Source organism: Cherax quadricarinatus, chromosome 15, assembly GCF_038502225.1.
Source record: "Cherax quadricarinatus isolate ZL_2023a chromosome 15, ASM3850222v1, whole genome shotgun sequence".
Classification (NCBI taxonomy): Eukaryota; Metazoa; Arthropoda; class Malacostraca; order Decapoda; family Parastacidae; genus Cherax; species Cherax quadricarinatus.
Genome location: NC_091306.1, coordinates 10,579,081 through 10,603,812, shown reverse-complemented (window position 1 = coordinate 10,603,812; position 24,732 = coordinate 10,579,081). Strand labels below are relative to the sequence as shown.

The window sequence follows — 24,732 nt, the reverse complement described above, 5'->3', positions numbered from 1 at the left end:
TGTAAGTACAGTACATGTGTACATTTATTTAATTGCTAAGGTTTGTTTGGTAATTAACCTTTTTATTGCTGTTTATTGTATATTTTTGTATATATCAAATAGGTTTATTAATTGGAAATACAGTATATATTGAGTAATGCTTGGTATATGCAGAAGTACCTAAATAGGAAGGATTGTTTAAGAGGCATTGCAGTGTATATTGTATATACAGTATATATGATTCTGAAGCATGACTTAACTGAATAGCTAATTAAATATTTGTTATGAGTAATATTCTATGTCAAATTATGAGAGGTAATAGATGGTAGCATTGTTGTAGTTAACATTGGTGTTGTACAAGAATGGTATACAATACTGATGATGAAATTAAGACATGTGCAACATCTGGGTGTCTTTATTGTAGACATTTTGCCATCCAGTGGCTTTATCAATACAAATTCTAGGACATAATGTGAAGACAGTAGAACTATATACAGAAGATGAGGTAATCAGTCCCTCAGCCTTGGAGTTGGTGCGACGAGCACCATAGTCGTGCTCCCGCAGCTTAGGAGTTGGTACTCGTTGCACCAACTCCTAGCCTAAGGGACTGATTACCTCATCTTCTGTATATAGTTCTACTGTCTTCACATTATGTCCTAGAATTTGTATTGATAAAGCCATTGGATGGTGAAACGTCTACAATAAAGATACCCATATGTTGCACATGTGTCTTAATTTCAACATTGGTGTTAACAAAAAACATAGGTTTTTGCGGAGGGTAATGTTATACACATCATTGTGTTAAAGTGAAATTTGGGTATGATGCTACAGTACAAACTTTTCAAATTAATTTAAAGGATTTGATGCAAAAAAAAATATATAAATATGTACTCTATCAGTAGTGTTGTTTAGTAAGCATCAGGCATCTATTTTACCCTGATTTATCAACAGTGAAAGTATTCATTTAGAAAGTTTCAACTCGTCACCCAGACTAGATATGTAACCAAGAGGGCATTATTCATATAGGGTTTCTGTTAACCCTGGTAACATGTTAGAGGAATTTATTTTTATTTATGTGTTTGATTTATTGACTGGAAATTCTGCCCCCTTTTTATTCTGCTGCCCAATACATAACAAAGCATTAATTTACTGTTCTAGGTATTATATCCATTTTTCAGTAGATAAGTGATGCACATGATAGGAGAAATACTACTGAGGTGACTTTGATAGCTACTAGGAAAAGTTCTTCACATTATTTGCAGTGTATTTGTATTTTTGCATGAATATTGTTTATTTTATGAAGAAATTATCATTACAGGGATACCAAGTGACATCTTTAGATTTGATCAATAGATTTATAAATTATTTCCTTGACTGCAGTGTTCCTTCCAGATGGTGGCCGAGTAAGTGTAATGGAATCTGGGGGTGCAAGTCAGCTTTTGAGTCTCCTCCAACGTGCAGCAGGGCTTCCCAACACTCCTGATGATCACCAACTGCGCCTAGTAGCCACGGGTTTCCTTCTGAATCTTCTGAATTCCTATGATACAGTCCAGGTCAGTTGAGTCATGATGTGATGTTACTTGTTCTCATCAAAGGCAAATTCTGGAATTCAGTTGGCTTCTCCTCATATTAGGATATGAATTTTGTTGAGTTGTAGTTAATTTACTTCTCTTTAAATTAATGGCAGATGTATCTGCCATATGAATATATTTTTTGTTGCTAATTTGTATTTTTTTTTAATACATTGGCCATCTCCCATTGAAGCAGGGTTACCCTAAAAGAAAGGAGAAAAACTCTTCCACCATCATTCAATACTGAATAAAAACGTTAAATTTTTTTTTTTCAGGATCAGTCAATGGAAGCTGAACTGGTAGATGTCTTGTGCCAGTACCTTGATAAGTTTGCAGAAGATGAAGACATACCAACTCATGTTCTTCTCTCCCTCACATGCATGGCAGATACAGGTAATTTATCAACAGCAGAAGTCATCTCATTTAGTTACTGAACATGCAGATGTTGCAGATTTTGACCTTTTTCCACCACTGGTAATAGGGCAATGATATATCCTTTCTTTAATTTACACATCTATCTGGTTACCTTACAATCATTCTAGCTAGGTTAAATAGACTTTGAATTGCATACAGATGAAAGATTTTATTTTTTGTTCATTACCTGGAGCTTACCTGGAGTGGGTTTCGGGAGTCACCGCCCCTGTGGCTCAGTCTGAGACCAGGCCTTGTGGTGAATCAGGGTCTGATCAACCAGGCTGTTACTGCTGGCCACATGCAAACTGATGTACGAACCACAGCCCAGTTGGTCAGGTACTGAATTTAGGTGCCTGTCCAGTGCCTTCTTGAAGACAGCCAGGGGTCTTATGTATGCTGGGAGGCAGTTGAACAGTCTTGGGCCCCGGACATTTATTGTGTTTTGTCTCAGTGTACTCGTGGCACCCCTGCTTTTTATTGGGGGAATGTTGCATCTCCTGCCAAGTCTTTTGCTTTCATAGGGAGTGATTTTTGTGTGCAAGTTTGGTACTAATCTCTCTAGGATTTTCCAAGTGTATACTATCAGGTATCTCTTTTGCCTGCACTCCAGGGAATACAGATCAAAGGCCTTCAACTGTTCTGAGTAATTTAGGAGCCTTATCGTACTTATGTGTGCCGTGAAAGTTCTATGTACACTCTCCAGGTCAGCAGTTTTCCCTGCCTTGAAGGGGGCAGTTAGTGTACTGCAGTATTCCAGCCTAGAGAGAACAGGTAATTTGAAGAGAATCATCATGGGCTTGGCATCCCTTGTTTTGAAGGTTCTTATTATCCATCCTATCATTTTCCTAGCAGATGCAGTAGATACACTGTTGTGGTCTTTGAAGGCGAGAGCTGGCATTATCACTCCCAGGTCCTTCACATTACTTTTTTGCTCTATTGAATGGTTAGAATTTGTTGTATACCCTGATACAGTTTTCCATATCTGAGTAGTTGAAATTTTTGAGTGGCCCATTTGAAGATTGGGTTTATGTCCGCTTGAAGTCTTGCAGTGTCTTTGATGGAGGTCACTGTCATGGCAATCCAAGTGTCATCAGCAAAAGAAGACACGGAGCTATGGCTTACATCTCTGTCTATGACAGATATGAGGATAAGGAATAGAATGAGAGCAAGTACTGTCCCTTGTGGAACAGAGCTTTTCACCATAGATGCCTCAGACTTGACTCTGTTTACTATTGCTCTTTGTGTTCTCCTTGTTAGGAAGTTATAGATCCATCTATCAACTTTTCCTGTTATTCCTTTATCATGCATTTTGTGCGCTATTACACCATGGTCACACTTGTCGAAAGCTTTTGCAAAGTCTGTGTATACTACATATGTATTTTGCTTATGCTCTACAGCATCCAGGACCTTGTCATAGTGATCCAGTAGCCGGGACAGGCAGGAGCGACCTGCTCTAAGGCCGTATTGCCCTGGGTTGTGTAACTGATGGGTATCTAGGTGGTTGGCGATCTTCCTTCTTAGAACCCTTTCAAAGATTTTTATGACATTGGATGTTAGTGCTATCAGTCTGTAGTTCCTTGCAATTGCTTTACTGCCACCTTTGTAGAGTGGGGCTATGTCTGTTGTCTCTAGTGAGTGTGGGATGACCCCTGCATCCATGCTCCCTCTCCATAGAATGCTGAAGGCTGGCGACAAGGGCTTCTTGCAGTTCTTGATGAACACGGAGTTCCATGAGTCTGGGCCTGGGACAAAGTGCATGGGCATGTCATATAATGCCTTTTCAAAGTCTCATGGTGTTAGGATAATATCTGAGACTTGAGATGACCAGATTTTGGGTCTCATTCATGAAGAATTCATTTGGATTGTCGACCCTTGGTCTGGGCAGCGGCTCACTGAACATTGAGTTGTATTGGGACTTTAGTATCTCACTCATTTCTTGGCGGTCATCTGTGTATGTCCCATCTCGCCTGAGCAGGGGCCCAATGTTGATGTTGTTTGTTCCATAGATTTGGCGTAAGAGAAGAAGTAATTTTTTTTTTTTTTTTTTAATTTCCTTTATGGCTTTTAGTGTTTCCTGCAATTCCTGTCTCCTGTAAGATTCCTTCAGCTTAAGTTCAATATTTGCAATTTCATTAACCAGTTCCTCCCTTTGTATTTCAGATATGTTGGCCCCTCTCAGCAGCTCTGTGACGCTTCACCTTTGTCTGTATAGGGAGCGTCTTTCTCTTTCTAGTTTACATCTTCTCTTTCTTTTTCTTAATGAAATGTGCCTTGAGCAGATCTCAAGAACCTCAGAGTTTGTTTTTTCAAGGCAAAGGTTTGGATCTGCGTTGTTTAGGATATCTTCCCAGCTTGTTTCATTTAGGACATGGTTGACTTGTTCCCATTGTACGTTTTTGTTATTGAAATTGAATTTTGTGAAGACACGCTCATGACTGATCACATTTTGCTGGTCAGGAGCCCTGTGCATACATGTCTGTACCTCTATTATGTTGTGATCTGAGTGTATTGTCTTTGATACTGTTATATTACGTATCAGATCGTTGTTGTTAATGAAGATGAGGTCCAGCGTATTTTCTAGTCTTGTAGGCTCTAATATTTGGTGAATATAAGGTGAATTTGGTGCAGAGATTTAATAGCTCACGTGTGTGTGAATTTTCATCTGAGCTGCCTCCTGGGGTGATCTCTGCTAAAATATTATTTGCTACACTCCTCCATTTTAGGTGTCTCAAGTTGAAATCTCCTTGTAGCAATATGTTTGGGGCAGGAGTTGGGAGATTTTCCAGACAGTGGTCAGTTTTCACAAGTTGCTACCAGAAATGCTGGGAAGTTGCTTTTGGAGGCTTGTACACAACTACAATGACAAGGTTTTGGTTTTCAGTGTTTACCACCAAAACATCAGCTACATCATTTGAGGTGTTTAGTAGTGCTGAGCAAATGAGCCACTCTGTGATGTTCAGGCCAAATTCCCTTGTTGCCTATTTAGTCTGTCACATCTGAATAGGTTATAACCTGGGATCCACATTTCGTTGTCAGAATGATCCTTTGTGTGGGTCTCTGTGAATGCTGCAAACATTGCATTTGACTCTGAGCAGTCCCTTGATGTAAGGGATTTTGTTGTTTGTTGACGGCTTTAGGCTCTGTATGTTTGCAAAGACAAATGTTGTTATATTGGTGGAATTTAGGGGAGTTTTATTTGATGGCTCTAATATCTGTTGTCTGGAGTGGAGGCCAATGACTGTGGCTCTGCTCCAGAAGTGTTTCCAGTTGGTGTAAGATTGCTGTCATTTCTTGCCAGTATTTTTTTCCTCCTGACCCTAAAAAACTTTTTATAAGGTTCTGATATTGTTGATGTTTTAGGAGAGTTATAGTTTCATGGGGAAACTCTACTTAAAGCAGTTACTTTTAGGTTGGTAGACAGCAACCACCCAGGGAGGTACTACCGTCCTGCCAAGTGAGTGTAAAATGAAAGCCTGTAATTGTTTTATGTGATGGTAGGATTGCTGGTGTCTTCTTTCTGTCTCACAAACATGCAAGATTTCAGGTACGTCTTGCTACTTGTACTTACACTTAGGTCACACTACTCATACATGTACACGTTTATGTATACACACTCATCTGAGTTTTCTTTGATTTTATCCTAATAGCTCTTGTTCTTATTGCTTTTCCTTTCATATCCATGGGGAAGTGGAATAAGAATCCTCCGTAAGCCATGCACATTGTAAAAGTCAACTAAAATGCCGGGAACAGTCGTCTAGTAACCCCTTTTCCTGTATAGCTTACTAAAAAGAATAAGAAGAAAACCGTCAAAGTGTTCTTTCAGGTCTACAGAAGTAAGGTTAGAGACAAGATGAGCCTACTTAAGAGTAGCTCAGGTCAGATCACGGACAGTGATAGGGATATGTGTGAAATTTTCAATTCTTACTTCCTCTCAGTTTTTACTCAGGAAGATACTAGCGAAATTCCAGAAATAATAAACCATGTAGAACAGGACGATAATTAACTATGCATGATTGCAGTAACTAGTGACATGGTCCTCACACAAATAGAGAAATTAAAACTGAACAAATCCCCAGGCCCTGATGAACTGTTTGCAAGGGTTTTAAAGGAATGTAAAGAGGAACTTAGCAAACCTTTGGCTAATCTTTCAACATATCACTATAAACTGGCATAGTGCCTGATAAGTGGAAAATGGCAAATGTAATACCTATTTACAATGCAGGTGACAGGCCCTTAGCTTCGAATTATAAATCATTGAGCTTTACCTCCATAGTGGGAAAATTTTTGGAATCAATAATTGCTGGGGCAATTTGTAGCCATCTTGATAGGCATAAATTGATAAATGAATCTCAACACGGTTTTACTAAGGGGCGTTCCTGTCTTACGAATTTACTAACTTTTTTTCCTAAAGTGTTTGAGGAGGTAGATCATGGTAATGAATATGATATTGTGTATATGGACTTCAGTAAGGCCTTCGATAGAGTCCCACATCAGAGACTTTTGAGGAAACTTAAGGCACATGGAATAGGAGAAATTTTTTCCTGGGTAGGGGCATGGTTAACAAATAGGCAACAGAGAGTTTGCATAAATGGGGAGAAATCAGAATGGGAGCATGTCACAAGCGGTGTTCCACAGGGGTCAGTGTTGGACCCCATGTTGTTCACAATTTACATAAACGACATAGATGAGGAAATAAATAGCGACATAAGCAAATTTGCTGATGATGCCAAAATAGATCATCCAATTCATTCTATTGAGGACATTAGTGCACTCCAGGATGATTTGAATAGACTGATGCAGTGGTTGGAGAAGTGGCAGATGCAGTTTAATATAGACAAATGCAAAGTTCTAAATGTTGGACAGGACAATAACCATGCCACTTATAAACTGAGTAGTGTAGGACTTAATACTACTGATTGCAAAAAGGATTTAGGAGTTCTGGTTAACAGTTATCTGAAACCAAGACAACAGTGTATAAGTGTTCGCAATAAAGCTAACAGAATCCTTGGCTTCATATCAAGAAGTATAAATAATAGAAGTCCTCAGGTTGTTCTTCAACTCTGTATCCTTGGTTAGGCCTCATTTAGATTATGCTGCACAGTTCTGGTTACCATATTACAGAATGGATATAAATGCACTGGAAAACACAGAGGATGATGACAAAGCTGATCCCATGTATCAGAAATCTTCCCTATAAGGATAGAATGAGGTCCCTGAATCTGCACTCTCTAGAAAGGCGTAGAATTATGGGGGATATGATTTTTTTTTTTTTTTTTTTTCAACAAGTCGGTCGTCTCCCACCGAGGCAGGGTGACCCAAAAAAAAGAAAGAAAATCCCCAAAAAGAAAATACTTTCATCATCATTCAACACTTTCACCACACTCACACATTATCACTGCTTTTGCAGAGGTGCTCAGAATATAGCAGTTTAGAAGCATATACGTATAGAGATACACAACATATCCCTCCAAACTGCCAATATCCCAAACCCCTCCTTTAAAGTGCAGGCATTGTACTTCCCATTTCCAGGACTCAAGTCCGACTATATGAAAATAACCGGTTTCCCTGAATCCCTTCACTAAATATTACCGTGCTCACACTCCAACAGATCGTCAGGTCCCAAGTATCATTCGTCTCCATTCACTCCTATCTAACACGCTCATGCACCCACAAAACCTCCTTTACCCCCTCTTTCCAACCCTTTCGAGGACGACCCCTACCCCTCTTTCCTTCCCCTATAGATTTATATGCTTTCCATGTCATTCTACTTTGATCCATTCTCTCTAAATGACCAAACCACCTCAACAACCCCTCTTCTGCCCTCTGACTAATGCTTTTATTAACTCCACACCTTCTCCTAATTTCCACACTCCAAATTTTCTGCATAATATTTACACCACACATTGCCCTTAGACAGGACATCTCCACTGCCTCCAACCATCTCCTCGCTGCTGCATTTACCACCCAAGCTTCACATCCATATAAGAGTGTTGGTACTACTATACTTTCATACATTCCCTTCTTTGCCTCCATAGATAACGTTTTTTGACTCCACATATACCTCAACGCACCACTCACCTTTTTTCCCTCATCAATTCTATGATCAACCTCATCCTTCATAAATCCATCCGCCGACACGTCAACTCCCAAGTATCTGAAAACATTCACTTCTTCCATACTCCTCCTCCCCAATTTGATATCCAATTTTTCTTTATCCAAATCATTTGATACCCTCATCACCTTACTCTTTTCTATGTTCACTTTCAACTTTCTACCTTTACACACATTCTCAAACTCATCCACTAACCTTTGCAATTTTTCTTTAGAATCTCCCATAAGCACAGTATCATCAGCAAAAAGTAACTGTGTCAATTCCCATTTTGAATTTGATTCCCCATAATTTAATCCCACCCCTCTCCCGAACACCCTAGCATTTACTTCTTTTACAACCCCATCTATAAATATATTAAACAACCATGGTGACATTGAGGTGTATAAATGAAAAACAGGAATAAATAAAGGGGATGTAAATAGCATGCTGAAAATATCCAGCCAAGACAGGGCTCGCAGCAATGGTTTCAAGTTGGAAAAGTTCAAATTCAGTAAGGACATAGGAAAGCACTGGTTTGGTAATAGAGTTGTGTATGAGTGGAACAAACTCCCGAGTACCATCATAGAAGCTAAGACCTTGTGTAGTTTTAAAAAGGTTGGATAAATACATGAGTGGGTGTGGGTGGGTGTGAGTTGGGCCTGACTAGCTTGTGCTACCAGGTCTGGTGCCTTGCTCATTCCTTAAGTGGAAGTGACCTGACTAGGTAGTCATTGTTCTAAGCCGTGGGGTGGCATGGACCTGCTTCGCATGGGTCAGTAGGCCTTCTGCAGTGTTCCTTCTTTCTTATGTTCTTATGATGTGAGAATGATAAGTGAAACAAAGCTGAAGGGGGGTGAGAGAGTTTCAGTGGGGAGAAATAAATGGGATTAGGTCAGGGGTTTCAAATAGAGTTAGAGCTAAAGAAGGAGTAGCAATAATGTTGAAGGCTAAGTTATGGCAGGAAAAGAGGGAATATAAATGTATAAATTCAAGGATTATGTGAAGTAAAATAAGGGTTAGATATGAAAAGTGGGTTATAGTAAGCATTTATGCACCTGGAGAAGAGAGAAGTGTAAAGGGAAGAGAGAGAGAGAGAGATTTTGGGAAATGTTGAGTGAGTGTGTGGGGAGTTTTGAACGAAGTGTGAGTGTACTTGAGGTTGGGGATTTCAATGCTGAAGTGGGTAAAAATGTTGTGGAGGGAGTAGTAGGTAAATTTGGGGTGCCAGGGGTAAATTAAAATGTGATCCTTTAATTGAGCTATGTGTAGAAAGAGGTTTGGGAATAAGTAATACATATTTTATGAAAAAGAGGATAAATAAGTATACAAGGTATGATATAGCACATAATGAAAATAGTAGTTTGTTAGATTATGTATTGGCGGATAAAAGATTGATGGGTAGGCTTCAGGATGTACATGTTTATAGAGGGGCAACTGATATACCTGATCATTATTTAGTTATTTTTTTATTATTATTATCACACTGGCCGATTCCCACCAAGGCAGGGTGGCCCGAAAAAGAAAAACTTTCACCATCATTCACTCCATCACTGTCTTGCCAGAAGGGTGCTTTACACTACAGTTTTTAAACTGCAACATTAACACCCCTCCTTCAGAGTGCAGGCACTGTACTTCCCATCTCCAGGACTCAAGTCCGGCCTGCCGGTTTCCCTGAACCCCTTCATAAATGTTACTTTGCTCACACTCCAACAGCACGTCAAGTATTGAAAACCATTTGTCTCCATTCATTCCTATCAAACACGCTCACGCATGCCTGCTGGAAGTCCAAGCCCCTCGCACACAAAACCTCCTTTACCCCCTCCCTCCAACCTTTCCTAGGCCGACCCCAACCCCGCCTTCCTTCCACTACAGACTGATACACTTTTGAAGTCACTCTGTTTCGCTCCATTCTCTCTACATGTCTGAACCACCTCAACAACCCTTCCTCAGCCCTCTGGACAACAGTCACTCTGTTTTGCTCCATTCTCTCTACATGTCCGAACCACCTCAACAACCCTTCCTCAGCCCTCTGGACAACAGTTTTGGTAATCCCGCACCTCCTCCTAACTTCCAAACTACGAATTCTCTGCATTATATTCACACCACACATTGCCCTCAGACATGACATCTCCACTGCCTCCAGCCTTCTCCTCGCTGCAACATTCATCACCCATGCTTCACACCCATATAAGAGCGTTGGTAAAACTATACTCTCATACATTCCCCTCTTTGCCTCCAAGGACAAAGTTCTTTGTCTCCACAGACTCCTAAGTGCACCACTCACCCTTTTCCCCTCATCAATTCTATGATTCACCTCATCTTTCATAGACCCATCCGCTGACACGTCCACTCCCAAATATCTGAATACATTCACCTCCTCCATACTCTCTCCCTCCAATCTGATATCCAATCTTTCATCACCTAATCTTTTTGTTATCCTCATAACCTTACTCTTTCCTGTATTCACTTTTAATTTTCTTCTTTTGTACACCCTACCAAATTCATCCACCAATCTCTGCAACTTCTCTTCAGAATCTCCCAAGAGCACAGTGTCATCAGCAAAGAGCAACCTGTGACAACTCCCACTTTGCACTCTCTTTTGTCCCCTTTGCCTTTATACAAAGGAACTATGCATGCTCTCTGCCAATCCCTAGGTACCTTACCCTCTTCCATACATTTATTAAATAATATCACCAACCACTCCAAAACTATATCCCCACCTGCTTTTAACATTTCTATCTTTATCCCATCAATCCCAGCTGCCTTACCCCCGTTCATTTTACCTACTGCCTCACGAACTTCCCCCACACTCACAACTGGCTCTTCCTCACTCCTACAAGATGTTATTCCTCCTTGCCCTATACACGAAATCACAGCTTCCCTATCTTCATCAACATTTAGCAATTCCTCAAAATATTCCCTCCATCTTCCCAATACCTCTAACTCTCCATTTAATAACTCTCCTCTCCTATTTTTAACTGACAAATCCATTTGTTCTCTAGGCTTCCTTAACTTGTTAATCTCACTCCAAAACTTTTTCTTATTTTCAACAAAATTTGCTTCACCACTCTCTTAACCTCTCTCTTTTACTCCATATACTCTTCCCTCCTTGCATCACTTCTACTTTGTAAAAACTTCTCATATGCTAACTTTTTCTCCCTTACTACTCTTTTTACATCATCCTTCCACCACTCGCTCCTCTTCCCTCCCGCACCCACTTTCCTGTAACCACAAACTTCTGCTGAACACTAACACTACATTTTTAAACCTACCCCATACCTCTTCAACCCCATTGCCTATGCTCTCATTAGCCCATCTATCCTCCAAAAGCTGTTTATATCTTACCCTAACTGCCTCCTCTTTTAGTTTATAAACCTTCACCTCTCTCTTCCCTGATGCTTCTATTCTCCTTGTATCCCATCTACCTTTTACTCTCAGTGTAGCTACAACAAGAAAGTGATCTGATATATCTGTGGCCCCTCTATAAACATGTACATCCTGAAGTCTACTGAACAGTCTTTCTACCAATACATAATCCAACAAACTACTGTCATTTCTCCCTACATCATATCTTGTATACTTATTTATCCTCTTTTTCTTAAAATATGTATTACCTATAACTAAACCCCTTTCTATACAAAGTTCAATCAAAGGGCTTCCATTATCATTTACACCTGGCACTCCAAACTTACCTACCACACCCTCTCTAAATGTTTCTCCTACTTTAGCATTCAGGTCCCCTACCACAATTACTCTCTCACTTGGTTCAAAGGCTCCTATACATTCACTTAACATCTCCCAAAATCTTTCTCTCTCTTCTACATTCCTCTCTTCTCCAGGTGCATACACGCTTATTATGACCCACTTTTCGCATCCAACCTTTACTTTAATCCACATAATTCTTGAATTTGCACATTCATATTCTCATTTCTCCTTCCATAACTGATCCTTCAACATTACTGCTACCCCTTCCTTTGCTCTAACTCTCTCAGATACTCCAGATTTAATCCCATTTATTTCTCCCCACCAAAACTCCGCTACCCCCTTCAGCTTTGTTTCGCTTAGGGCCAGGACATCCAACTTCTTTTCATTCATAACATCAGCAATCATCTGTATCTTGTCATCCGTACTACATCCACGCACATTCAAGCATCCCAGTTTTATAAAGTTTTTCTTCTCTTTTTTAGTAAATGTCTACAGGAGAAGGGGTTACTAGCCCATTGCTCCCGGCATTTTAGTCACCTCATACGACACGCATGGCTTACGGAGGAAAGATTCTTTTCCACTTCCCCAGGGACAATAGAAGAAATAAAGAAGAACAAGAGCTATTTAGAAAAATGAGAAAAAACCTAGATGTAGGTATATATATATATATGCATGTGCGTGTCTGTGAAGTGTGACCAAAGTGTAAGATATCCCTGTTATCTAGCGTGTTTATGAGACAGAAAAAGAAACCAGCAAGCCTACCATCATGCAAAACAGTTACAGGTTTCTGTTTCACAGTCATCTGGCAGGACGGTAGTACTTCCCTGGGTGGTTGCTGTCTACCAACCTACCTACAACCTACTACTACTTTGTTGTAGCTACAATTAGAGTAAGAGGTAGATGGGACATAAGGAAAATGGCAACAAGAAGTAAGAGAGAGGGGTAAAAGTGTATAAACTAAGGGAGGAGGAAGTTAGGGTGAGATATAAGCATCTATTGGCACAAAGGTGGGCTAGGTGCAAGTATGAGTAGTGGGGGGGGGGGGTTGAAGAGGGTTGGAATAGTTTTAAAAATGTAGTATTAGAATGTGGGGCAGATGTTTGTGGCTATAGGAGGGTGGGTATAGGAGGAAAGAAGAGTGATTGGCAGAATGATGAAGTAAAGGGTGTGATAAAAGAGAAAAATTTAGCTTATGAGAGATTTTTACAAAGCAGAAGTGTTATAAGAAGAGCAAAGTATATGGAGAGTAAAAGAAAGGTGAAGAGAGTGCAAAAGGAGAGCAGATGATAAGAATGGGAGAGGCACTGTCAAGAAATTTTGATGAAAAAACAATTTTGGAGTGAGATAAACAAGTTAAGAAAGCCTAGGAAACGAATGGATTTGTCAGTTAAAAACAGAGTAGGGGAGTTAGTAGATGGGAGCTGGAGGTATTGGGTAGATGGCAAGAATATTTTGAGGAACTCTTATATGTCAATGAAGTAAGGGAGGCGGTAATTTCATGCACTGGTCAGGGAGGCATAACATCTTCAAGGGGTGAAGAAGAGCAGGATGTGAGTGTGGGGGAGGTGCATGAGGCATTATGTAGAATGAAAAGGGGTAAAGCAGCTGGAACTGACAGGAATGTTAAAAGCAGGGGGGGGGGATATAGTGTTGAAGTGGTTGGTATTTTTGTTAAATATATGAGAGAGGGGAAGGTAATTAGGGATTGGCAGAGAGCATGTATTGTTCCTTTATATAAAAGGAAAGGGGACAAAAAAGATTGTAAAAACTACTATAGGGGAATAAGTTTACTGAGTATACCAGGAAAAGTGTATGGTAGTGTTATTATTATAAGAATTAGAGGTAAAACAGAGAGTAGGATTTTGGATGAGCAAGGAGGCTTTAGAGTGGGTAGGGGATGTGTTGATCAAATGTTTACATTGAAGCATATGTATGAATAGTACTTAGATAAAGGTATGAAAGTTTTCATTGCATTTATGGATTTAGAAAAGGCATATGAAAGAGTGGATAGGGGAACAGTGTGGCAGATGTTTCAAGTATATGGAATATGTAGTAAGTTACTAAATGCTGTAAAGAGTTTTTATGAGGATAGTGAATCTCAGGTTAGGGTGTGTAGAAGAGAGAGAGATTACTTCCTAGTAAAAGTAGGTCTTAGACAGGGATGTGTAATGTCTCCGTGGTTGTTTAATATATTTATAGATGGGGTTGTAAAAGAAGTAAATGCTAGGGTGTTGGGGAGAGGGGTGGGATTAAATTATGGGGAATCAAATACAAAATGGGAGTTGACACAGTTACTTTTTGCTGATGATACTGCTTATGGGAGATTCTAAAAAAAAGTTGCAAAGGTTAATGGACAAGTTTGGGAGGGTGTGTAAAGGTAGAAAGTTGAAAGTGAACATAGATAAGAGTAAGGTGATGAGGGTATCAAATGATTTAGATAAAGAAAAATTGGATATCACATTGGAGAGAGGGAGTATTGAAGAAGTGAATGTTTTCAGACGTTTGGGAGTTGATGTGTCAGTAGATGGGTTTGTGAAGTATGAGGTTAACCATAGAATTGATGAAGGGAAAAAGGTGAGTGGTGTGTTGAGGTATATGTGGAGACAAAAAACGTTATCTATGAAGGCAAAGAAGGGAATGTATGAAAGTATAGTGGTACCAACTCTCTTATATGGGTGTGAAGCTTGGGTTGTAAGTGCTGCAGCGAGGAGGCAGTTGGAGGCAGTGGAGATGTCCTGTCTAAGGGAAATATGTGGTGTAAATATTATGCAGAAAATTCGGAGTGTGGAAATTAGGAGAAGGTGTGGAGTTAATAAAAGTATTAGTCAGAGGACTGAAGAGGGGTTGTTGAGGTGGTTTGGTCATTTAGAGAGAGTGGATCAAAGTAGAATGACATGGAGAGCGTATAAATGTGTATGGGAGGGAAGGCGGGGTAGGGGTCATCCTCGAAAGGGTTTGAAAGAGGGGGTAAAGGAGGTTTTGTGGGCGAGGGGTTTGGACTTCCAGCAAATGTGCGTGAGTGTGTTAGATAGGAGTGAATGGAGACAAATGGTTTTTGGAACCTGACAGGCTGTTGGAATGTGAGCAGGGTAATATTTAGTGAAGAGATTCAGGGTTATTTTTATATAACCGGACTTGAGTACTGGAAATGGGAAGTACAATGCCTGCACTTTAAAGGATGGGTTTGGGATATTGGCAGTTTGGAGGGATGTTATATACCTTTATATATGCTTCTAAACTATTGTATCTGGATGCCTCTGCAAAAGCAGTGATTATGTATGAGTGAGATGAAATTGTTGAATGATGATGAAAGTATTTTCTTTTTGGGGATTTTCTATATGGGTCACCCTGCCTCGGTGGGAGACGGCCAACTTGTTGACAGCATTGTAATGCAGTAATGTATGTGCAGCACTGTAGTATCTGTTTTGTAACAGCTGTTTTCCACTGTGGTAGAGTGTCTCAAAAAGGAAAACATTCATTCACTAGTACCTTGTACTTCTTCCTAGAAAGGCATAGATAGCACCATCCAGTGATGACCCACAGCACCAAATATCCCCACTCGACTTACAAATGCAGGCACTGTACTTCCCGTCTACAAAATTCAAGTCTTGTTAATTGGTATTCCTGAATTCCTCATAGTGAATATACCCGGAGTATACCTAGGTGTTCTGGCGGTCAGTGATCCTGCGCCTTGTTCATAACCAGGCCTTGCAGTGGATCAGGGCCTGATCTAAACATTGACACATTGGATGTAAGCTTTAAAGAAATTGAAAAAAACATAAGGCAGGGCTTATGCAAGTCAGTCAGTCAGAAGTTAAGATACAAAACAAAGAGCTGGAACTCTTCACACACAAACTCGTACTTTTTAAAGTCTAGAAAGATTAATGGAAAATGTTAGTTTTCATCTTCAGATTTATATGGCATAGGAAGAGTGAAGATGCAGGGAAAGGTGTAGGTGACATCCATTGTTATGTCACAGTGTTTACTGAATTACACGTGAGCCACAGTCCCCACCAACTGATGGTTGTTGCCCAAGTTCTGGGCAATGGTGTCTGTGGTGTGAACAGTTGCAGATTCTAGGCACTTTCTCTTATTTCTGTCTCCTGAAATTGCCAATCTATGGGTTATTGCTGTGAAATGCAATGGTGAAAGCAATCATCATAAGTGTTCTTGGTGCATCTGGCATATCAGTGTTCACTTGTGTGTTATCAGGTCCTTGGATGTCTTGCCTATATACATGTCATCACAGATAACAGGATTTTATAGAGCTTTAAAAAATGTATCCAGTGTAAATGTTTTCTTGCAGAGGTGGGACGAGGTCTGGTGGTGTCAAGGGACATCACACCACAGTTGGTGCGTGTCCTAAGAATAAATGAGTCACCCGAGGTTACAGAAACATGCCTTGAGCTTGTGACAAACTTGGCTGAAACAGGTAACATTAAAACAAGTAATAATTCCTGCATTAAGTGTCAGTGTTATTTTAGAAGAAAGACATGCATTTGCTTTAAATTTGCTTTAAAATTTTGTTTTTATTCATTCACTACTTATTTGCATTTACAAGAGTACAGGGCTATGCTTTTGAAGTTATGTTGGTTTTCTGCATAGAACTATGTTCTATAGGTGTTCTACCAGACTTATTCTTATCCTTTTCATTACTTTGCTTGGTGTACCTATCTGGGATACTTGTCTGTAGTTTAGCATCTCATATCTTTCTTCCTTCTTGAATAGTGAAAACTTATATGCCATCTTCCAGGCATTTCCCTTTCTCAAAGGATTTGTGAATTCGGGTGAAATGTTTGCACAGAGCTTCTGCTCTTTTCAGCATCCTTTAAGATATTTTTTCAGGTCCTGTTGCCTTTGATTTATCAAGATCTTTCTTAGTACTTCATTACTTCCTCATTGAAAATTTCAGTTTATACCTCTAAGATATTTACCCTCAGTCTTTTTTTTTTATTTATTTACTTACTTATTTACACCTTGCATGGCTGTGAAGATGTTGTAGAATCTTAATGAAAGTAATTACATACTTATGTTGTCTGTGAGTAGTCCATTGCTTTTTTTTTCCTCAGCCTTATCACTGATCTTTTACTGTCATTTTTTCTTCTGCTATGGCTGTAGTAGTATGTTCTGATTTCATTTTTGTTTTGTCTTTATATCCAGTCTGAATTGTCTTCTAATTTTTTAACTCCTTGTTTTCTTGCTTATAATAATGTGGAAATGCTGTTTTTTTATAATGTTAAAAAGGAAGGTACCATATTTACACTTGTTAATGATATGTATTTGTCAGAGTGTGTAAAGACCCAGGTAGCTCAAGGTGGGGTGTGTGAAGCAGTAGTGGAGGTGGTGAGACGTCACCGCAACAATCCAAGCTCTGACCTCTCCCCGCCTATAATCAAGACAGCCACTGATCTTATTGTCCTCATATTAGTAGGAGGTATGTGGTGTTGCTAGTACTTCTCATTTTTAGTCTGCTTAAGTACTTTTAACATCTGTCCCAGCTAAGGGATAGGAGATTGTAACTAATGGTTTTCACAAAGGATTAGTAATAGAAGTCTAGATTTTTCACTATTCCTAGTGTATATTAACAAGTTACCGATGAAGGGAGAGGCCTACATATTAATGTTTGCAGAGGAATAAAAGAAAATGTGAGGATGTAAATGAAAGAGGATAAGGAAAGACATGCAGTACAGTGTTTTTTCTCTAAAACACCCAGATAAATTTGAAAAATTGCATTCCTGTCAAACTTTGCTAATGTAAATGTGCTGATATGCATGATGAATACAAACAGCATTATCACTGCTAAATGTGGGGAATGTAGTAACTATAAATTTATCAACAGTAAGATGCATATGGCTTTTGATTAAAAGCCATATGCATACAGACTTGGACTGACTTTTATGTACAGTAGTCCGTCGTTTACTATGGCTTTGTTTGGCACGTTTTGGTTATAGCACTATTGAAGAATTGCAGCATATTTTTGTATAACATTTTGTAAAATTAACTTAATACTGTTCAGTTTGTGGGAGGGGAAAAAATTTGGTGCGCACTTCGCCTGCAGGATGCACTCTACACCACTTAATTTCATCTTAATTAGGGAAAAGGCCTTACAGTTGTTTAAAGCAGTGTGTAATAAGGAAGGAAGGCTTGAAAAAGGGTGTATGTTTAGCAACATTAAAGTTGCATAATAAGTTATATAATATTAAGTTTTCTGGTGAAAGTGCTTCAGCTGATCATACAGCAGCAAGTAATTTCCCTGCTGAATTGCAGGAAATTACTTTTGAGGGTGGCTATGAGCCACATCAAGTGTTTAATGCTGACAAGACAAGTGTTTTTTGGAAGAAAATGCCAACACGAACTTATATCAGTCAGCAAGAGAAAAGTGCACTGGGCTTCAGGACAGCAAAGGATCGCTTCACCTTGCTCCTTTGCAGTAATGCATCAGGTAATTTCAAGTGTAAGCCCATGGTTATTTACTGCTCTAAGAATCCTTGTGCTTTGAAAGGTGTAAATAAAAACACCTTACCAGTAATTTGGAGGTCAAACCAGTCAGCATGGATGACAGAGGAAATATTTATTGACTGGTTTAAGCATCACTTTATTCCTGAAGTCAAGTTTTACCTGCACACCAAGAACCTTGCATTCAAGGCTCTCTTCATTCAGGATAATTCCTGTACTCATCCACAAGCTTTGCTGGATATGACCCCACATGTAAAAGTTGTATTTTTACCTCCAAATACAACATCTCAAATACAACCACTGGATCGGGGAGTTTAGAGGAAATGTTGGCAGAGCTTGATGCACAGATACAAGGGAGCCACATAACTGAAGAAAAACAGTTAACATTGCAGCAGTTATGTGAGCAGTTCCTTGTTGCTGCTAAACTAGCAGACTTTTTCACTGAAGAGGACCTTGACAAATCTAGAAGCAGTACTTTGAAATGGGGTCTAGACCAGCTGTTGATGCCTTACCATCAGCTGTATAATGTACTGCAGGATAAAAGAGCCCAGAGATCCATGACAGAATTTATGCACACTCCAATACAACCATCGAAATTAGTACCAGAACCTCTACTGTCCACTTCTGCTGACAACCAACAACCATCCACCTCAGCCCAGTAGGGCCACACCATGTATATCCACTCTCTTCACAATCATCCACAAACACCATTACCCACAATTTAAGGTAAGACATACTATTATTTCTATTGCATTCGTAGTCTTAAGCAGTAATATATCATGACAATGAACTACAATTCCATATTCACTTTTATTTTTGTAAGATCTGTTGGGTCTCAAAACAAGTTGTTTGGCTTTTTGGGGGCTCCCAGGAAGGTAACCCTATTTTTCTCATAAGTTCTTCAGTTTGTCTAACACAGTTTTAACTAAAACGGCATTTTCAGGAATGTAACTACCGTGTTAAACAGTGGTCTACTGTAGTAAAGAAACAGTAGTGATCAGCACCCAATATTGCTTAGTCAGTCAAGACTGAAGTGCAAAAATAATTCTTTATTTCTTTGTGTAATGTTGAAACTGAATGCCTAGCCCTAATGAGAGATCTTGCTGTGAAATTTGAACTAGCGTCATATTATGATGTTGGCCAGCCTCAACAAATCCTGTTATGATGTTGGCCAGCCTCAACAAATCCTGTTATGATGTTGGCCAGCCTCAACAAATCCTGTTATGATGTTGGCCAGCCTCAACAAATCCTAGAATCATGATTGGTGGTGTTATCATTGTACATTATACATGCAATATGTATAGTCTGGCTACCACTTTCCTTAGCAATGTATTTCCAAAACAAGATACAGTGTGGAAATTGAAACATGCTCTCAACCCCTTAACTGTGGGATATCCTGAAAAAAAAAAAAAATTCCTGTGTGTGGGGGAGGAGCTTGAAAAATTAAAATTATACATATTTTTTCTTACATATTGATAGAGTTTGTCTTTCTGAATTGAATAAGATTAAAGTGAGCAAAATCGGACGAAAACTTTCGATTTTATGGTGTGTTGAAGTTGGTGAAAAAATTATCACTAATCGGGAACAGCTGCGTAAAAGTGCCAGCAGTATTTACATTTAACAATTAATGACGCTAAGCTATTTTTTAATAGCTTTCAATGTTGAACTCTATATATACTAGTTTCTTATAATATTAGAGGTGTTTCAAGGTGTTTAAGCACTTCAAACATTGCTTCACCTGAAGGGGGTGGGAGAGTGTCAATGGAGAGGAATAAATGGGATTAGGTCAGGGGTTTCAAATAGAGTTAGAGCTAAAGAAGGAGTAGCAATAATGTTGAAGGATAAGCTATGGCAGGAAAAGAGGGACTACAAATATATAAATTCAAGGATTATGTGGAGTAAAATAAAGATTGGATGTGAAAAGTGGGTTATAGTAAGCGTGTATGCACCTGGAGAAGAGAGAAGTGTAGAGGAGAGAGAGAGAGATTCTGGGAAATGTTAAGTGAATGCGTGGGGAGTTTTGAATCAAGTGTGAGAGTAATGGTGGTTGGGGATTTCAATGCTAAAATGGGTAAAAATGTTAAGGAGGGAGTAGTAGGTAAATTTGGGGTGCCAGGGGTAAATGTAAATGGGGAGCCTTTAATTGAGCTATGTGTAGAAAGAAATTTGGTAATAAGTAATACATATTTTATGAAAAAGAGGATAAATAAATATACAAGGTATGATGTAGCACGTAAAGAAAGTAGTTTGTTAGATTATGTATTGGTGGATAAAAGGTTGATGGGTAGGCTCCAGGATGTACATGTTTATAGAGGGGCAACTGATATATCGGATCATTATTTAGTTGTAGCTACAGTTAGAGTAAGAGGTAGATGGGAAAAGAGGAAGGTGGCAACAACAAGTAAGAGGGAGGTGAAAGTGTATAAACTAAGGGAGGAGGAAGTTTGGGCGAGATATAAGCGACTATTGGCAGAAAGGTGGGCTAGTGCAAAGATGAGTAATGGGGGGGTTGAAGAGGGTTGGAATAGTTTTAAAAATGCAGTATTAGAATGTGGGGCAGAAGTTTGTGGTTATAGGAGGGTGGGGGCAGGAGGAAAGAGGAGTGATTGGTGGAATGATGAAGTAAAGGGTGTGATAAAAGAGAAAAAGGTAGCTTACGAGAGGTTTTTACAAAGCAGAAGTGTTATGAGAAGAGCAGAGTACAGTGGACCCCCGCATAACGATATTAATCCTTTCCTGAGAGCTCATTGTTATGCGAAATTATCGTTATGCGAATGAATTTTCCCCATAAGAAATAATGGGAATCAAATTAATCTGTGCAAGACACCCCAAAGCATGAAAAAAAAAAATTTACCACATGAAATATTAATTTTAATACACACAAACTGAAAAAGGCATGCACAGTTACATGACACTTACCTTTATTGAAGATCTGGTGATGATTGATGGGATGGGAGGAGGAGAGAGTCTTAGTGTTTAGAAGGGGAATCCCCTTCCATTAAGACTTGAGGTGTCAAGTCCTTTTCTGGGGTTACTTCCTTTCTTCTTTTAATGCCACTAGGACCAGCTTCAGAGTCACTGGACTTCTGTCGCACAACATATCCGTCCATAGTGGCCTGTACCTCTCACTCCTTTATGACTTTCCTAAAGTGTTTCACAACAGTGTCAGTGTAATAGTCACCAGCACAGCTTGCAATAGCTGTGTTAGGGTGATTGTCATCAAAAAAGGTTTGCACTTTAAGCCACATTCCACACATTTCCTTAATCTTTGAAGTAGGCAACTTCTTCAATTTCTCTCTCCCCTCCTCCGAACCAGTTTCCTCAGGTCTGGCCTCTTGCTGTTGAAGTTGATCTAGCAGCTCATCAGTGGTTAGTTCTTCATTGTCCTCCTCCACCAACTCTTCCACATCATCCCCACTAACCTCCAACCCCAAGGACTTTCCCAATGCCACAATGGATTCCTCAACTAGCATAGGATTCCCAGGGTTAGCCTCAAACCCTTCAAAATCCCTTTGGTCTACACATTCTGGCCACAGTTTCTTCCAAGCAGAGTTCAAGGTCCTCTTAGTCACTCCCTCCCAAGCCTTACCTATAAGGTTTACACAATTGAGGATATTAAAGTGATCTCTCCAAAACTCTCTTAGAGTCAATTGAGTTTCTGAGGTCACTACAAAGCACCTTTCAAACAGAGCTTTTGTGTACAGTTTTTTGAAGTTTGCAATAACCTGCTGGTCCATGGGCTGCAGGAGAGGAGTGGTATTAGGAGGCAAAAACTTCACCTTAATGAAGCTCATGTCCCCATAAAGTCGCTCTGCCACGTCTGTAGGATGACCAGGGGCATTGTCTAACACCAGGAGGCACTTAAGGTCTAATTTCTTTTCAGTTAGGTAATCTTTCATATTGGGGGTAAATGCTTGGTGTAACCAGTCATAGAAAAAGTCCCTAGTGACCCATGCCTTACTGTTTGCCCTCCACAGCACACACAAATTAGCCTTGAGGATATTCTTTTGCCTGAACGCTCTGGGAGTTTCTGAGCGATACACTAATAAAGGCTTCACTTTGCAATCACCACTAGCATTGGAACACATCAACAGAGTAAGCCTGTCTTTTATAGGCTTATGTCCTGGGAGTGCCTTTTCCTCCTGAGTAATGTAGGTCCTGCTTGGCATTTTCTTCCAAAACAGGCCTGTTTCATCACAATTAAACACTTGTTCAGGTTTCAGTCCTTCACTGTCTATGAACTCCTTGAATTCCTGCACATATTTTTCAGCTGCTTTGTGGTCCGAACTGGCAGCCTCACCATGCCTTATCACACTATGTATGCCACTACGCTTCTTAAATCTCTCAAACCAACCTTTGCTGGCCTTAAATTCACTCACATCACTAGTTGCAGGCATTTTTTTAATTCAATCCTCATGCAACTTCCTAGCCTTTTCACTTATGATCACTTGAGAGATGCTATCTCCTGCTATCTGTTTTTCATTTATCCATACCAATAAGAGTCTCTCAACATCTTCCATCACTTGCGATCTCTGTTTCGAAAACACAGTTGAACCTTTGGCAAGAACAGCTTCCTTGATTGCCGTTTTGTTGGACACAATAGTAGCGATGGTTGATTGGGGTTTACTATACAACCTGGCCAGCTCGGAGACACGCACTCCACTTTCATACTTAGCAATGATCTCTTTCTTCATCTCTATAGTAATTCTCACCCTTATTCTTGTAGGGTTGGCACTAGAAGCTTTCGTGGGGCCCATGGTCACTTATTTTGCAGATAAAATCACCAAAAACACTGTAATAATACGAAATGTTCCGATTGTATGCTTGGATGTTACCGCGGAGGCTGGCTGGTAAACAATGCCACCGGTGGAACATGTGAGGCTGGCTCAGGCCGCACATTAGACGCGTCTCGGACGAATAGCGTTGAGCGGGTTTTTAAGCGGTATGCGAGGCAAAATCTTAGCGATAAAATGTATCGGTATGCGGATTTAACGTTATGTGATGCCAAAGGTATGCGGGGATCCACTGTATATGGAGAGTAAAAGAAAGGTGAAGAGAGTGCAAAAGGAGAGCAGATGAAAGAGTGGGAGAGGCACTGTCAAGAAATTTTAATGAAAATAAGAAAAAATTTTGGAGTGAGTTAAACAAGTTAAGAAAGCCTAGAGAACGAATGGATTTGTCAGTTAAAAACAGAGTAGGGGAGTTAGTAGATGGGGAGAGGGAGGTATTAGGTAGATGGCGAGAATATTTTGAGGAACTTTTAAATGTTGAGGAAGAAAGGGAGGCGGTAATTTCATGCACTGGCCAGGGAGGTATACCATCTTTTAGGAGTGAAGAAGAGCAGAATGTAAGTGTGGTGGAGGTACGTGAGGCATTATGTAGAATGAAAGGGGGTAAAGCAGCTGGAACTGATGGGATCATGACAGAAATGTTAAAAGCAGGGGGGGATATAGTGTTGGAGTGGTTGGTACTTTTGTTTAATAAATGTATGAAAGAGGGGAAGGTACCTAGGGATTGGCGGAGAGCATGTATAGTCCCTTTATATAAAGGGAAAGGGGACAAAAGAGACTGTAAAAATTATAGAGGAATAAGCTTACTGAGTATACCAGGAAAAGTGTACGGTAGGGTTATAATTGAAAGAATTAGAGGTAAGACAGAATGTAGGATTGCGGATGAGCAAGGAGGTTTCAGAGTGGGTAGGGGATGTGTAGATCAGGTGTTTACATTGAAGCATATATGTGAACAGTATTTAGATAAAGATAGGGAAGTTTTTATTGCATTTATGGATTTAGAAAAGGCATATGATAGAGTGGATAGAGGAGCAATGTGGCAGATGTTGCAAGTATATGGAATAGGTGGTAAGTTATTAAATGCTGTAAAAAGTTTTTATGAGGATAGTGAGGCTCAGGTTAGGGTGTGTAGAAGAGAGGGAGACTACTTCCCGGTAAAAGTAGGTCTTAGACAGGGATGTGTAATGTCACCATGGTTGTTTAATATATTTATAGATGGGGTTGTAAAGGAAGTAAATGCTAGGGTGTTTGGGAGAGGGGTGGGATTAAATTATGGGGAATCAAATTCAAAATGGGAATTGACACAGTTACTTTTTGCTGATGATACTGTGCTTATGGGAGATTCTAAAGAAAAATTGCAAAGGTTAGTGGATGAGTTTGGGAATGTGTGTAAAGGTAGAAAGTTGAAAGTGAACATAGAAAATAGTAAGGTGATGAGGGTGTCAAATGATTTAGATAAAGAAAAATTGGATATCAAATTGGGGAGGAGGAGTATGGAAGAAGTGAATGTTTTCAGATACAGTGGACCCCCGGTTAACGATATTTTTTCACTCCAGAAGTATGTTCAGGTCCAGTACTGACCGAATTTGTTCCCATAAGGAATATTGTGAAGTAGATTAGTCCATTTCAGACCCCCAAACATACACGTACAAACGCACTTACATAAATACACTTACATAATTGGTCGCATTCGGAGGTGATCGTTATGCGGGGGTCCACTGTACTT

The 24,732-nt window shown here is 39.7% G+C and overlaps 1 protein-coding gene and 1 long non-coding RNA gene across 3 annotated transcripts in view; one reads left to right on the top strand and one right to left on the bottom strand.

The window, feature by feature from the left end:
* The window catches only part of vimar (visceral mesodermal armadillo-repeats), a 92,332-nt gene that overhangs the window by 30,798 nt on the left and 36,802 nt on the right, over nt 1-24,732 (top strand). The window contains exons 5-8 of one of the 2 annotated variants that reach the window (XM_053781092.2): nt 1,360-1,532; nt 1,826-1,943; nt 16,067-16,192; nt 17,048-17,194. In XM_053781092.2, coding sequence (XP_053637067.1) covers nt 1,360-1,532; nt 1,826-1,943; nt 16,067-16,192; nt 17,048-17,194 — 564 coding nt within the window. The remainder of the gene's footprint in view (nt 1-1,359; nt 1,533-1,825; nt 1,944-16,066; nt 16,193-17,047; nt 17,195-24,732) is intronic. The other variant, XM_053781094.2, reaches the window with a different exon arrangement.
* LOC138852718 (uncharacterized) overlaps nt 1-24,732 on the bottom strand; it is a 299,461-nt gene that overhangs the window by 244,650 nt on the left and 30,079 nt on the right. The window lies entirely within an intron of this gene.